This window comes from Ochotona curzoniae, unplaced genomic scaffold (genome assembly GCF_017591425.1).
Source record: "Ochotona curzoniae isolate NIBS_2020 unplaced genomic scaffold, NIBS_Ocur_1.0 contig_3819, whole genome shotgun sequence".
Taxonomy (NCBI): Eukaryota; Metazoa; Chordata; class Mammalia; order Lagomorpha; family Ochotonidae; genus Ochotona; species Ochotona curzoniae.
Genome location: NW_024466004.1, coordinates 36,138,410 through 36,153,555, shown reverse-complemented (window position 1 = coordinate 36,153,555; position 15,146 = coordinate 36,138,410). Strand labels below are relative to the sequence as shown.

The 15,146-nt window shown below is 41.5% G+C and overlaps 1 protein-coding gene across 3 annotated transcripts in view; it reads left to right on the top strand.

Annotated features, from left to right (window-relative positions):
• The first annotated feature begins 699 nt into the window (after positions 1–699).
• Positions 700–15,146, top strand: part of ME1 (malic enzyme 1) — a 168,405-nt gene continuing 153,958 nt past the window's right edge. The window contains exon 1 of one of the 3 annotated variants that reach the window (XM_040983693.1): positions 700–902. Coding sequence is in view for 1 of the 3 variants with exons in the window: in XM_040983692.1 (XP_040839626.1) it covers positions 822–902 (81 nt within the window). In the remaining 2 variants the exon portion in view is untranslated. The remainder of the gene's footprint in view (positions 903–15,146) is intronic. The other 2 variants (XM_040983692.1, XM_040983694.1) reach the window with 2 other exon arrangements.

The following is a 15,146-nucleotide window of genomic DNA, read 5'->3' as shown; positions in this document are numbered from 1 at the left end:
TTTTAATGGTATTCAGGTTGAATGCCCATGGATAATTACAGGCAGCGCCAGGGCGTAGGGGCCTTAGCTCTCCTCCCTGACTCTGTACCCAGTTCCGCGCAGGTTTTTTTGGGTCAAGGTTGGCCTCCCTCTTGCCTGCTTCAGGCCCCCCGGGCATGGCTAATACCCAGGCCAGTGCGGCGAGGTCGGTGGATAGAGTCAGGAAAGGGAAGCCAGTGCCCTGGCAGGGGACTCTTCCAGTCGCCGGCCACAGCTGCACTTCGAGTCCTCCCATCCCGAAGCCGCCCTCAGCCGGGCAGCCGCCCCCTCTGCCTGACCCCATTTCCCCAAGGTTCTGGGGCGCCAGGGTAACCCGACCTAACCCTGACCAGGGTGAAAACATTCTGTGGCTGGCACTAGGGGGATGCCACACATGGAGGGAGGACGGGCGGCAGCGAGCAGGGGTCGGGGAGCCAAGGACAGCTTTAGGGGCCCGGCTTGTGCGGTCGGGCCCCCCGCAGGTCACCTCCCCTCAGGCACCGGCGTAGCCGCCAGGGCCACATTCCTCCTCCTCCTCCTCACACGCCGCCTCGGCTGATCTGCCATGACTCAGCGCTTCTCACAGGCTGCCCTGCTGGGGACACCGGCATCGCGCGGGCTCCTCCCGCCGCGTCCACCCCCTCTCGCCACCCACACCCGCCCCCGGCTCGGGGCCTTTCACCGCGCGGCAGCCGCCGGCCGCCACACTCGGCGCCGGCGCCTCAGCAGCATCCGCCGCCCGCACCGCGCGTGCCGCCGAGCGTTCCGCACCGACCCCGCCGCCGTCGCGCCTGCACGCAGCCATGGAGCCCCAAGCCCCCCGCCGCCGCCGCCACACCCACCAGCGCGGCTACCTGCTCACGAGGAACCCCCACCTCAACAAGGTAAACCCCGGGTGTCCCCCGGGCAGCCCCGCCGCACCTCTGCTCCCCGGGGCAGGCCCCTCACTTGGGGCCTCGCAACATGGCCTCGCCCCTCCGCCCGCCCACCCGGGGACGGCGCCTGGCGAGAGGTCGGAGGCTGTGGGTGCCCGGTTGGGGACGGCATTAGAGGGGGACGCCGAATGTGGGTCTGTGACCTGGAACGTGATGGCGGGGCGGTGCCGGTACCTGGCTCCCCTTTTGGCATCCCATTTTGGGAACAAGGAAGATGTAACTTGTCCATGATTACTTTGGGGCTGCTTTCATTCAAAAAGCAGAGCCTGGGCAAAGTGAGGGGTGTCAGACGACTGGCGCGAACTGTTTCTGTGACGGTGGCAGGCTGGCTGCCAGGCAAGCCTGAGCGTGCCACCCACTTACTGGTTCCACTCAGTGTGGCAATCGGAGGGAGGCTGCTGTGCAGCCCAGAAGTGGCCCTGCTGGTCCGGCCTGGATTGCAGCGGCAGTGTCGTGGTCCAGAGCCTGCCGGTTTCTGGAGCGACGCGGGGCAGAGTCTGGGAATGCGCGGTGCGTGGCTGCCGCCTCAACACTTTGCACAGCCTGGTTGGAAAGCCCAGTCTTAGACAAGGCACTGGATAAAGCCACTTTTTCTTATTCATTTTTTAAGTCTTTCTCGAAGGGAAAACGCTTCAGAATTGGGCATTTCGCACCTGTAGGTCCTAAGTAGTCATACTTATTTTAGAGCCAGGTTTGTCTTTAGATTGTTCCTTTGTGCTTCTCACGGGGTGTGCTTTTGACTCATTTATGTATTCAGTACGCTGAAAATGCCATCAGTCAGCACACGTTCTGTTTAGTTACCTTGGGTGTCTTCTTGGTAGGCATCTTTTTTCATGAAGAGCTAGCCCTCAGGTTTCCCCCCAGCACCCCCACCGGTCATGATGATGGTAACTTTTAATGGCTTAAAGATTTGTGATTTCTTTCATAACTTATACCTACTGCGGGTTCTTTATTATTTTTATGGTAATCTGCAGCTTTTTCAAAACTATGATGACTTACTTACTCTTTGTGGTTATATAGCATGAAATTTTGAAGAATTTCCTACCTATAATTTTTCTTTAAAGCAAATTCAGTTACCAGTTTGGTATGTTTTTCATCCTTTTTATTACTCTCTGGATTTGGGTCTATTTTCAGTAGAGCAAAGGCAAAATATAGTACGGCAAAACAATGTGTGACTTTCCTGTGTTATTTGCATGCTGTAATTTATAACCAAATTATGGATGACATCTAACAAGGACCACATAGCTTGTATAACCTGTTTGATTTTCCACAAGTCAGGACCTGGTGTGTCAGGGAAGAGGTAGTGGATGGAACAGGTAGCTATTCCCTAAGCAACGTGATAGTTCCTGCAGTGTGTTTATATCATGGATTTGTGATGTTCCAATCCTTTTGAGTACTGGTTATCTGTGAGGATTAATGCCTACTTCATGAAGATCTTCCACCACAGGTGTGAAAGATGCAGTATAATAAGTGTGTTAGCGACACATCTTTGAACTTATAATTGGACTTTGCTATCTGAATCTGAGAGCTTAGCTTCAAAAATCCAGTTCATCAGCTTCAGGACAATCAGAAGAATAAACTTTGCTCCTCCTTTTCTTTTTCTTGTTTTTTTTTTTTTTTTTTTTTTTTTAAGATTTATTTATTTTTATTGGAAAGGCAGATATACAGAGGAGAGACAGAGAGGAAGATCTTCCGTCTGATGATTCACTCCCCAAGTGACCGCAGTGGCCAGTGCTGTGCTGATCCAAAGCTGGGAGCCAGGAGCTCTTCTGGGTCTCCCATGCGTTGCAGGGCCCCAAGGCTTTGGGCCATCCTCGACTGCATTTCCAGGTCACAAGCAGGGAGCTGGATGGGAAGTGGAGCTGCCGGGATTAGAACCGGTTCCCGTATGGGATCCCGGTGTGTTGAAGGCGAGGACTTTAGACACTATGGCACCTGGCCCAATGCTCCTCTTTTTCAATGTTTAGCAGTTGTGAGGCACCTCATGGAAGTCACAGTGTCTACCATGGGACGTGCTGATCTGCTCTGCACACAAGACCTGTAGGACTTGCTTGCTTTCTTTTTAAAATTTTGTGATAGTTTGGTTCCAGAGAGAGGCAGATATATCTTAATTTCCCGTAATGGCAGCTAACCTGTCACTTGGCCATGTAACATCACCCTCAGTCATACTACCGCAGTTCCTTCCTCACCATACATTTGGATAATCTAAATAGTAATTTCTTTTCTGGGTTTCTTATTATTATAATCTGGCCCAGCTGTAGGTATGAAAGAAATATCTCCATTGGGCCCGGCGTGATAGCGTAATGGTTAAGGTCCTCACCTTGAACACACCGGGATCCAATATGGACACCGGTTCTAATCCCGGCAGCACTGCTCCTCATCTAGCTCGGTGCTTGTAGCCTGGTCCCAAGGCTTTGGGCCGTGCTCGACTGCTTTCTCAGGCCACAAGCAGGGAGCTGGATGGGAAGTGGAGCTGCCGGGATTAAAACTAGCACCCATATGAGATCCCAGCACGTGCAAGGCAAGGACTTTAGCCTCTAGGCCTCGGCGCCGGGCTCAAATTGAATAATTTCTTAAAAACAAACAAACAAAAAAAGATTTATGTATTTAAAAGGCAGGGTCAAAGAGAAGGAAAGACAGAGGAAATCCTTCATCTGCTGGTTCACTCTCCAAAGCTGCAATGGCTGGGGCTGGGCCAATCCAAAGCCAGGATCCTCAAACTCCATCCTGGTGTCCCATGTGGGAGGCAGAGACCGAGGTACTGGTACCATCTTCCACTGCTCTCAGGAATGTAGGCAGAGACGTGGATTGCAAGCATAGCAGCTGGGACTCAGAATTTCACCCTGACTTGATACTGTATCACAGGCAGCAGCCTAACCCACTGCCCACTAATGCTCGCCCCAGATGGGTGAATTTCTATTGATCCACGTTCAAGGTCACAAACTCTTTCCACTGTCAGTTATTCACAGAATGAATATATTATCTAAGTTACCTTTCAATTCTAAATTATCTACTTTTTTACTTAATACTTTTATTTTTTGGGATGTTCTTTCAATGAATTTTAAAAGATTTTATGCCTGGGTGAGTGATAGAGTGGTTGAACGTTACTGCTTGAGATGTATGGTCCCAATAGGTATGCTAGATTTCCATTTCCTGTCCAGCGTTACGCTAATGCACACTCCGGGAGGCAGACAGTGATGGCTGATGTGTGTGGATCCCTGACGCCGTGTCTGTCTGCCTTTCAAATAAAATGGAATATTCTTTGAAAATGTGAAGAGCTTTTGCCTTTAAGTTTTGGGTCATGATCATAACAACTGATTGATGACTCAATATTTTTAAAATTATTTCATCTTGATAAGATTTACATAGTTGATTAGGGCACAAAGGATCAAGGGCTACAGGAACGTGTGTAAGACCATTGTTTTTACCTTATTATTACTGTATTGGGGGTAAAGGGGTGATAAAGGGAGAAGTCCTACCCAGCCTCCCACCCGTCCCAGGTCCCTGACATGGGGACTGCTCCAAGGGTCCTGCACAAGTGGTTTTATAATAGTTCAACAGTTCTGAATTGCTGCCAGTCTTGCCATTCTAAGCACAATGAAATCTCTCCAGAATCCACTGGCTGACATAGTCCACCTTGGAGTTTTGTTTACCCAGATATTCACTGCCAACACATGGCTGGATGACTCAATATTTTAAATAACTTTGTTTTCATTGATGAAGAATAAAAAGAAAAAGATAAAAAGTATGCTTACCACTCTTACCTGGTTCATTCTTCTCATAATTGATAAGAGTTTCCTTCTCCATGTTTCTATGAAGATGAGTTTTCTTGTGTCAGAGTGAGCTGCTTCCTAAATTTGCATATTCAGCTTTTCACTTATTCAACTCCAACTGTCCCAGTCTTCCTTAGTATCTCATTTTGTTATCACTGCTTAGTGAACATTCACTTCTTTTTTTTTTTTTTTTAACATTTATTTATTTAGATTAGAAAGGCAGATTTGCAGAGAGAAAAAGAGACAGAAAGATCCTCCATCTGCCGATTCATTTCCCAAGTAACAGCAACAGCTGGCGCTGAGCCCATCTGAAGCCAGAAGCCTCTTCTGGGTCTCCCACACAGGTGCAGGGTCCCAAGACTTTGGGCCATCCTCCACTGCTTTCCCAGGCCACAAGGAGGGAGCTAGATGGGAAGTGGAGCGACTGGGACACAAACTGTCACCCATTTGGGATCCCAGTGCATGCAAGGCAAGGATTTTAGCCACTAGGCTACCATGCTGGGCTCAAGCATTCACTTCTTAACCCCCTAATTTATATTAATTCTTAAGTTTTAGCTTTTATTTCTCCTGTGTTTTTCAAAAATGTTATTTTATAGTTACACAGCTATTTGTATGATTTTGTGCAGTACTTCTCTAGATTTGTGACTTTCATGAGACTATGGACCATACTTGGCATGTGGCTGTTTCATTGCAGTTGTACCTGAAGCCATTGTAAACACTGACCCAGCAGATATTTGTTTCAAAATACTTGGCAAATGTGACAATTTTATGTCAGTTGGGCTATGAAATGCACGGTCATTTGACACAGCCATTTGATCACAGCCAATTGTTCTGGGAGCATCTATAAGGTTCTTTCTGGTATGATATTAGCATTTGGACTGAATAAAGATTTCTTTTCCTAAAACGAGTGGGTCTCATCTAATCAGTTGAAGACCTGAATATAACAAAAACATTGAATGAGAAGAAATGCCTCTAACCTGGCACCCTTTGAGCTGGGATATAAATTTTAATCTGTATTTGAACTGGAAGTAAGGTATGAACCTTTCCTGGGTCTCCAGCTGACTGGCTTCCAAACTGAAAATACACCATTGGCTCTCACGGGTCTCCTGCTTGCTAATAGTAGATCTTGAGACTTCTCAGACTCCATAATCATGTGATTCAATTACGGTGTGCCTTGTATAATACATCCCTACGTATATATTGGTTCTGTTCCTCTGGAAAACTGTGAACAACCGGTGAACTTCACAACTCCCACAAACCAACTGTAAAAGGAAAAGAAAATGTTTCTGAAAAACATCACTTATCGCTCTAAAGCAAGAAAGCCACCTTGTGGTGTTTCTGGGAATATCATCCTGAGCTATAAGTCTCTTATGAAGCTGAAGCCTAATTTTTGGGGATGATATTTAACATGTTTGTGTCAAAGATCCCTCTGGAAATTTGGTGAAATTTCTGCACTCCTTAAGTTATCTTAAACAAAGAGAAATTTTATAAGAAGACAGATATTAGAGTACTAATAAATATGTGATATTTTAAGATACTTTTTTTAGTAAAGATGCTAATAAAAATAACTTAAAATTTTATTTTTTATTGAGATGAATAGGAAAGCTGTCTACACTAAATGCTCATTAAAGCTCTTTAGAAAGCCTTATTGTGTACTTAAAACAACTGCAATATCAATACTGATGACTAAAAATGGTATTTCAAAATATATAACTAAAATGCAATGTGATATAAAATACTGTTTGTTTTTACTATTACAAAGCTGCAAGAGCTGTTACTATTTCGCATGCTTCTTGCCTTCATTTGTTATAATAAGAGGAAGTGTTGAGTCTCAGAGTTGTTGAAGAATAGGGCCTAGTACAAGGACTGCTTGGATTATTCACCACTTCTTTGATGGCCTGTCATTAGGTTCTTGACCCTTAGACTGAGTATCTGATAGGGAGGGGAATTATTTTCTCATGAAAAGAATTGATTTAGATTTATTATAACTAATTCTTATAAAAGACTATGGCAATGCCATAATATACATGAAAGTAAGATTAGTGATGGAAATTTAATGACTTCATCAAAAAAAGATTTATTCTTTAAGTTTGAAAGGCAGAGTTAGGGAGGGGAGTGAGTGGGAGTAGTAGAGAGAGGAAGAGGGACAGGAAAATGGGGGTGGGTGGAACAGAGAGAGAGAGCTCAAGAGAGACAACTCTTCCATCTGCTAGTTTGCTCACCAAATGGCTGAAATGGCCAGGTTTGGGCCAGGCCACATACAGACATACAGGTTCCCCGTAGGAATAGCAGAGGCTCAATTAGGCTGTTTTCCACTGCTTTTTGGCACATTACCAGGAAGTTGGGTCTGAAGTGAAGCAACTAGAACAAGAACTGGTACCTATATGCGATGCTGTTGTCTCGGGTGGTGATTTCAAGAATTATTCCACAATACTGGCTCCAAACTCAATTTTAAACATATTATTAGTTACATAAACACTTATGTAGTACTTCATAATTGATAGAGTAGAAAAAGATCTTGATTTGTTTTCCCGATAGCCCAGTGAAAAAATGTAAATGATGTCTAGTGAAAGCTTGGTTAGTCTTACTTAGTAATTATAAAAATTGAGTATAGTCTTAGCTAACTCCAGTCACCATGAGAAAGGTAAGTAGACTAGTGGAACAGGATAGATAACCCAGAAATAAAGCAATGTATCTTCAGCTAATTTATAAAGATGCCAACATTGTATGTTAAGGAAAGGCAGTTTCTTCAATAAGTGCAGAAAAATGGAATTAGAATCCTATTTCTTACCATGCTAAAAAGCCAACCAAAATCAGTTAAAGGCATAATAAAATCCAAGCCCATATAACTACTAAAAGAAAGCACTGAGGAAAATGCTTCAGGACTCTGGGATTGGCAAGACCATTTTTGAAGAAGAACCCACATTTCAGCCCAGGAAACGAGTAGAAATATGGGATTATATCAAACTGGAAACCTGCACAGCGAAAGAAGAAAGCAGCGGAGTGAAGAGACTTCCTGTGGGATGGGAGCGCTTTTTCTATACTCTATCCCTCATACAGGGTTGATATCCACAACATATGAAGAACTCACCTTTATAGTAAAAATATCAACAACAGTAGTGATAATTTGATTTGAAAATGAGTAAGGCATCTAAAATTTTTTTTCAAAAGACATACAAATGACAAAAGTTAACAGTTATTTTAAAAACTATCCATCACCACTAATTACCAGAATGCAAATAGAAATTGCAATAAAATTGACCACATCGTTTCAGTTAGAAGGGCTCCATCTCCTCCTTCCCTCCCTGTCTTCTGCTCCTGCCATTTTCCTTCAAATTATCACAGTAGTATGGTCGGTTAGTAACATTACAAGTTTATCTTTCTCCTGTGTAAATGCGTCATCACATGGTGGGTATCAGCAATGGTAGAAAATCTAGTTATCGTACTGTAAAAGTATTTTTAAATATTTCATTGGGTGTTCTGCTTTTATTCAGTAGTAAAGATGCATATTGCAATGTATCTTTATTTCCTGGCATGCTAGTCTCCATTATATGGTTAATCAATGAGGATATGTACATATGTTTGATTACCTTTCCCTGTGTATGTTCTTTGGGACTGGCTTATTTCACTAAGTTCAGCGGTCTCTGGTTGGGACCAGTTTTTTTTCAAACAGCAGAATGTTATTTTTTTATGGCTGAGTAGTATTCCACAGAGTGGGTGTACCAGTTTCTTTATCCACTCATCTGTTGATGGGTTTTTGCTGTTGTAGATTGTGCTGCTATAAATATAGGATTGAAGGTAACTTTCTCATATGCAGATTTCATTTCATTTGTATGTAATTCTGGGAATGGGATAGCTGGATTGTATGGAAGATCAATTCTTAGTTGTCTTAGCACTCGCCATACTGACTTCCATAGTGGCTGTTCTAGTCTATATTTGCATCAACAGTTGAGTAAGGTATCTTTTTCCCCACATATTTGTCATTAGTTGTTTGTTGATTTCTACGTTCAGGCCATTCTGATTGGAGTTAGGTGGATGCTTATTGTGATTTTTATAAAAAAGACTTACTTGTTTTTGTGTGAGAGGCAGATTGAGGAGACAGAGAGATCTTCTTGCTGGTGGTTCACTCTGCAGGTGAACACAACGACCAAAACTGAGTCAATCTGAAGCCAGATACCAGGAGCTTCTTCCAGGTCTCCCATATGGATGCAGGGGCCCCAGCACTTGAGCTGTTCTCCACTGCTTTCCCAGGAAAGCAGTTCTCCACTGCTTTCACAGTCTGCAGGCAGGAAAGTGAATTACAAGTGGAAGAGCTCGGACGTGAACCGATGCCCATATGGAATGTTGGTGCTCCAGGTGGTAGATTGGTTCACCGTGTCAGTTCCTTCACCATCATAGTTCTAAAATCATATTATCCATCTTGTCAGTTAGAATTTAAACAGTAAATCCAAGAATAATATTTGGCATCCTAGGAGAATCAAGGAAAGTAACCCTTTGCTAGATATGTCCAAAACAAACAAGTGTCACTTCCATTTCTGTAGATGTATATACGCATGTAAACTGTTAACCAATTAAAAACATTACAACATTTAAAAGCAAAACTCAATTCCATTTCATTTTAGAATAATGAGCAATAAAAATGTCAAAGCTCCTGCTATGCATTTTGCATATGAATAGTTTGTCTCTAGAAATAATTTAAAGCATTTTAAAGTCAATGTGCCGTATTATTTGTAACAACACATCAAATCAGTGTCATTCAAATGAGACATTAAATTATCAGAAAAGTCTTATAAAAATTTGAGGCCAATCAAACTAGGCTAAAAATAGTATTTTAAAATTTAGCATGTGAAATATGTTACTTTGCTAAGTGAGCTTTTATTAATCTTAATTCTATTTTTATAAGAAGAAAATTACTAGTAAACTCATTCTTTATGAGCCTAGTAAAATTCAGTTTAATGAAATTCATTAGTTTTCACAAAGGTACAATGCTGTATAACCAACATCATAGTCAACACAGATCCATCAGTTCAGTTCCTTTGAAATTTAGTTTTGCACGCCCACTCTTGGGCAACTACTTTCTTTCACTACAATTTTGCTTTTGAAAAATGTCATTTACGTGGAATTAAGCATATAGTTAATAGTTTTTGATTCTCTCATCTCTCATTAGCATAGTGTGTGTGTGATTTGTGTATCAAATGCCAATAGTTGTTCCTTTTGACTGGTGAGTAATATTCCAGAGCTGCGATTTTTTTTTTTTTCTTTTACAAAGATTTTCTGTATTTGAAAGTGTTATGGAGATGGAGGGAAAAACAAAGGGATAATGAATGCAAGAAAGAGCTCTTTCTTTTGCTGGTTCGCTCCCCAGATGGCCGAAAGCCCAGAAGCCAGGAGTACTAGGCAGGTTGAAGCCAGGAGCCATGAGTTTCATCTGATTCTCCCGCATGGGTAAGGACCTATTGGCTTGGGTCATCCTCTGCTTTTTCCAAGACCATTTGCCAAGGAGATGGATATCAGAAGTGGAGCAGTGAGAATGCGAATTGGTGCTCTTGTGGGATGCCAATACGCAGGTGGTTTTGTCACTACACCACAATGCTGGTACTCTGGTGCTTTATCCATTCACTAGTTAAAATACTTTGAATTATTACATGCTTTTTGTTTTGTTTTGTTTTGTATTTCACCTCTCTGTTTTTTTCTTCCTTCACTTTGTTTTCTGCAAAACCTACAATAGCTAGTATGTAATTATAGAAAATTATTAATTAATTCAATGCATTTTGTTGATTACTTGTGATATGTTAGATAATCTACGTACTAGGGATACACAGTTGATAAATTAGTACATTTTCTCCTCTAACGTAACAGTCGCCTCAAACATTTCAATTAATATATTCTGTTGCCATAATGAATTGTCATATGTAATACAGATTATCTTTCTTAAAGATTTTTGTAATTTGATTTTTTCTTTTTGCAATTCAACTTGATTTATTCTAATGTCTATACAGAAGGAAAACATGAAACTACTGAAGTTTATTTTAAAGCATTAAGGATGTTAGTGGATAATAAAGAATATACTTGATTTTTAAAAAATTTTTGGTTATATTTTCTGATAAATTACTCAGGAATTATGTATACACTTTTTTTTTAAAGATTTATTTTTATTATTTTTTTTTATTGGAAAAGCAGATATACAGAGAGGAGAGACAGAGAGGAAGATCTTCCATCCGATGACTCACTCCCTAAGTGAGGGCAACAGCCAATACTATGCCGATCCGAAGCCAGGAGCCTCTTCCAGGTCTCCCACGCGGGTGCAGGGTCCCAAAGCTTTGGGCCGTCCTCCACTGCTTTCCCGGGCCACAGGCAGGGAGCTGGAAAGGGAAGCGGGGCTGCCGGGATAGAACCAGCGCCCATATGGGATCCCGGGCGTGCTAGGCAAGGACCTTAACCACTGCGCCACTGCGCCGGGTCCTATGTATACACTTTTAAAAGAAGCCCATGTTGGAATAGGAGTTTTGTTTTTATTTGTGCTTCAGAATCTCAGTTTTCTCAAGAAGATACTTGTAGATTGTCAGTAGAGTCCAGAAGAATATCTGTCCTATTTCTGTCCTTAGTGGTGAAACAGCTTAGCACTCTGCTGCCGGGGGATCCATTACGAAGGGTTTATTTTTTAGAAGTAAGAAAATAAAAAAGAAGAAAAACCAGGATTGAAGCAAGAGTATGTGAGAATGCTTTCAGGGACTTTGAATTGTAGGTGGTCTGGAAATCTAATATATGTGTAGACATTTAATCTTTTTAATGGCATCAAAGACTTGGTAGATACCAAATGAAAGTGAGAATATGCATATGCACTTTAGAGTCATTATCCTTTGTTTGAAATCACATTATATATACTATGATTTTCAGAGATGCTGATATTTTAGATTTTTTTAGCTTTTAATTCATAAACAGTAATACTATGAAAGTACTTCAAAAAGTTCGTTAAAAATTGAGTTAAAGGGCACTTATTCTGATTAAAAAAAATTTAAATCCATGCATACATGGATTTAAAAATGTTTATGGAAATGCATATCATGGAACCATTATGCATAGACTTGAGGGGTTTTTACGGTAAAACAAAATTACCTTTTAAAAAAAAAATGAGAGACGAGAGAGAGACAAGGTCCCTCTGCTGCTGCTTTCCTCTTCCAAATGGGCTCACACTTGCAGTCAACCCAGTCTAGTTCTCCCAGGTGGGAGTCAGGGGGTGCTATCACTTGAGCCTTTGTCCCCTGCCACCCATGGTCCTTATCAGAAAAAATGGGAATTGAAAGTACAGCTGGAACTTGAACAAAGGCACTCTGGTAAGGGATGGTGATAACCACCAGGCCAAATATCCATCTCTAAATTTATCTTCCACTTACATTTGTCCATGAATTTCTTTAAGGGCTTGTTTGTTTTTATTGAGTTACAGAAAGAGGAAGAGGGAAAGAGGGAGCTTCCATCCATTGATTTCACTGCACAGATGGCCACAGTGGTCAAGGCCGGGCCAGGCCAAACCCAGGACTTAGAAACTTCACCTGGGTTTCCTATGTGGGTGGCAGGGGCTCAGATGCTTGGGCCATCCTCTACTGTGTTTCCTAGGCCAGGGGTTACTAGATGGGAAGTGGAGTGCATGGGAACTAGCCAGTGCCCATATGGGATGCTGGTGACCTATGTCACAAACAGACTCTTTTCAATAAATTTTGAAATTACCCCTGTAAAATGTGAATTGTTCTTGGGAACTTTTTTTTGTTTGTTTTTTGTTGTTCCAATCGTAGTGCTTTAGCTTGACCCAATTCCCAAATTTTTCAGCCCTAGGTTGTTTGTTTGTTTGTTTTTATTACATTGCATTATGTGACACAGTTTCTTAGGCAGGCACTGGGATTCCCCCTACCCCTCACCCAAACCTCCCCCCATTGTAGATTCCTCCACCTTGCTACATTGCCACAGTTCAAGTTCAGTGGAGGTGCTTTCATTGCAAGCATATACCAAGCATAGAGTTCAGCATCTTATTGTCCAGATAAGTTCAACGGCTTCTTGTGGAGACCATCTCTGGTCTGAAGGTAGACTGGCAGAGTGTCATCCCGACCAATCAAAAACCCCAACATAACATCCGCAGCAATCCACAATGTCATGGAATTAGTGGACATAGTATTGAGTAACCAATATGTTAAAAAAAATTTACATTTTACAGGTAGTATTTTTCATATTGACATCATTTCATCTTAAATTAAGGTAAACATGTGGTATCTAACTTTTTGGGATTGGCTCATTTCCCTTAGCATTATGATTTCCAGTTGGGCCCATTTAGCCACAAAGAACTGCATTTTTTTTTTTTTTAAGAGCTGAGTGGTATTCCATGGAGTAGATGAACCATAGCTTTCTTATCCAATCTTCTGCTGATGGACATTTCGGTTTCTTCTATGTTTTTGCAATTACTGATTGTGCTGCTATGAACATAGGGGTGCATGTTGGTTTCTCATGAAACAGGTGTTTTGGATATATTCCTAGGAGTGCTATTGCTGGGTCATATGGTATGCAGATTTTGAGTTGTTTGAGTGTTCTCCATACTGATTTCTATAGAGGCCGTACCAGCCTGCAGCCCTACCAGCAGTGGAGTAGGGTTCCTTTTTCCCCACCTCCTCGCCAACAATTGTTGTTGGTTATTTTTTTTTTTTTTTTATGTGGGCCAATCTTACTGGCGTTAGGTGGTAGGTACCTCATCGATGTCTTAATTTGGATTTCCCTTATTGCCAGGGAACTTGAGCATTTTTTCATATATTTGTTTGCCATTTGGGCTTGTTTCTTTGTGAAATGTTTGCCCATTTCCCGTGCCCATTTCTTGAGTGGCTTGTTTATTTTGGTGTTTTGGTTCTTTGTATATTTTGGAGATTAGCCCTCTATCAGTAGTGCATGAAGATCTTCTCCATTCTGTGGGTTGCTTTTTTACTTTGTTGATTCTTTCACTTGCTGTACAGAAGCTTCTTAGTTTGATGAGGTCCCATTTGTTTAGTCTAGTCTTGATTGCTATTGCTTTGGGTGTCCTTTTTAGGAATTCAGGACCTACTCCTAGATCTTGCGGTGTATTTCCAACACTTTCTTCCAAGAGTTTGAAGGTTTCTGGATGTAGGTTTAGGTCTTTTATCCATTTCGATCTGATCTTTACAAGCTTTGCAACATATATATACTTCGCGACCCAATCGGCAGAAAGGTCAATCCAGCATGCTCAGAGCACACCAGTCATAATACAGATCACATGCTACGCATGTGGTGAGCATGCACTAGGGACCAATCAGGATGAAGTTCCTGGTTCTGCTAGGCTCCTCCTCGTGACCCTGGCACACAGCAAAGGCGCCATCTTTAGGGCTGGGCAGCCAAAGCTGCCAACATTTAATGATATTGATTTTACTTTTCCAGGAGCATGGGATGTTGCTCCATCTTTTGATGTCTTGTTCAATTTCATTTTTAAGTAATTTGTTTTCTTCAATTAGGACTTCTTTTTTTTTTTTTTTTAGTTTTGCTGTGTGTGTGAATTTATAGGGTTGAATTAAGTATTTTTAACTGTGTCTTGGAAGTTTGGGCTAACAGTGAATAGGAATTGTAGTTACCAAACATCAAAGAACATTGAAGACTACCAGATGGCATTATCAATTGCAAGGCATAAAGTCTGGAATACCTATTTGATTCCATGAATTAATTTCAGACATAGGCATTGAAAAATTTACATGAGAAGGACTGGGTAATGATAGTAAAGTGAATACTAAGTGATATTAAGTGAATGAAAGAGCATGTGTTACTATTTTTGACATGTTTACAAGTCTTATTTTCAGAATGTCGGTATTTTAATTCTTTTGCAAGTGAGCTTTCAAAGAATAATAATTGGGAATTTACTACTGTTTCATGAGTATAAAATAGTATTCATATATTTGAAACCTTGCCTGCTTCACTGACCATTTCTAAAGAAAATCTATTAGGTTTCTTATTGTTTCAAATACATTAATGTACATAATTTTATTTCATCTCAAAGACTTAGAGCATGTGATTTTATTCATTCATTTAATATATTTTTTTGCAGTATCTAAATGAGTTTATTCTTTTTTTTTTAATTTTGACAATCTTTACATAGTTAATTAGGATAAAAAGGTTCGAGGGCTACAGGAAAGTGGGTAAGACTATTATTTTTTCCATATTGTTTCCTTCATGTTTAAAGGGGGGTATTAAGGGAGAAGGCCCACCCAATTTCCCACCCTCCCCAGGTCCCACATGTAGGGCATGTTCAAGTGGTTTCGTTAGTTCACCAGTTATGAATCGCTGCCAATCTTGCCACTCCAAGCACTGTGAGGTCTTTAAAGAATCCACTGATTGACATAGTCCATCCTAGAGTCTCTGTTTGCCCTGTATTTCACTG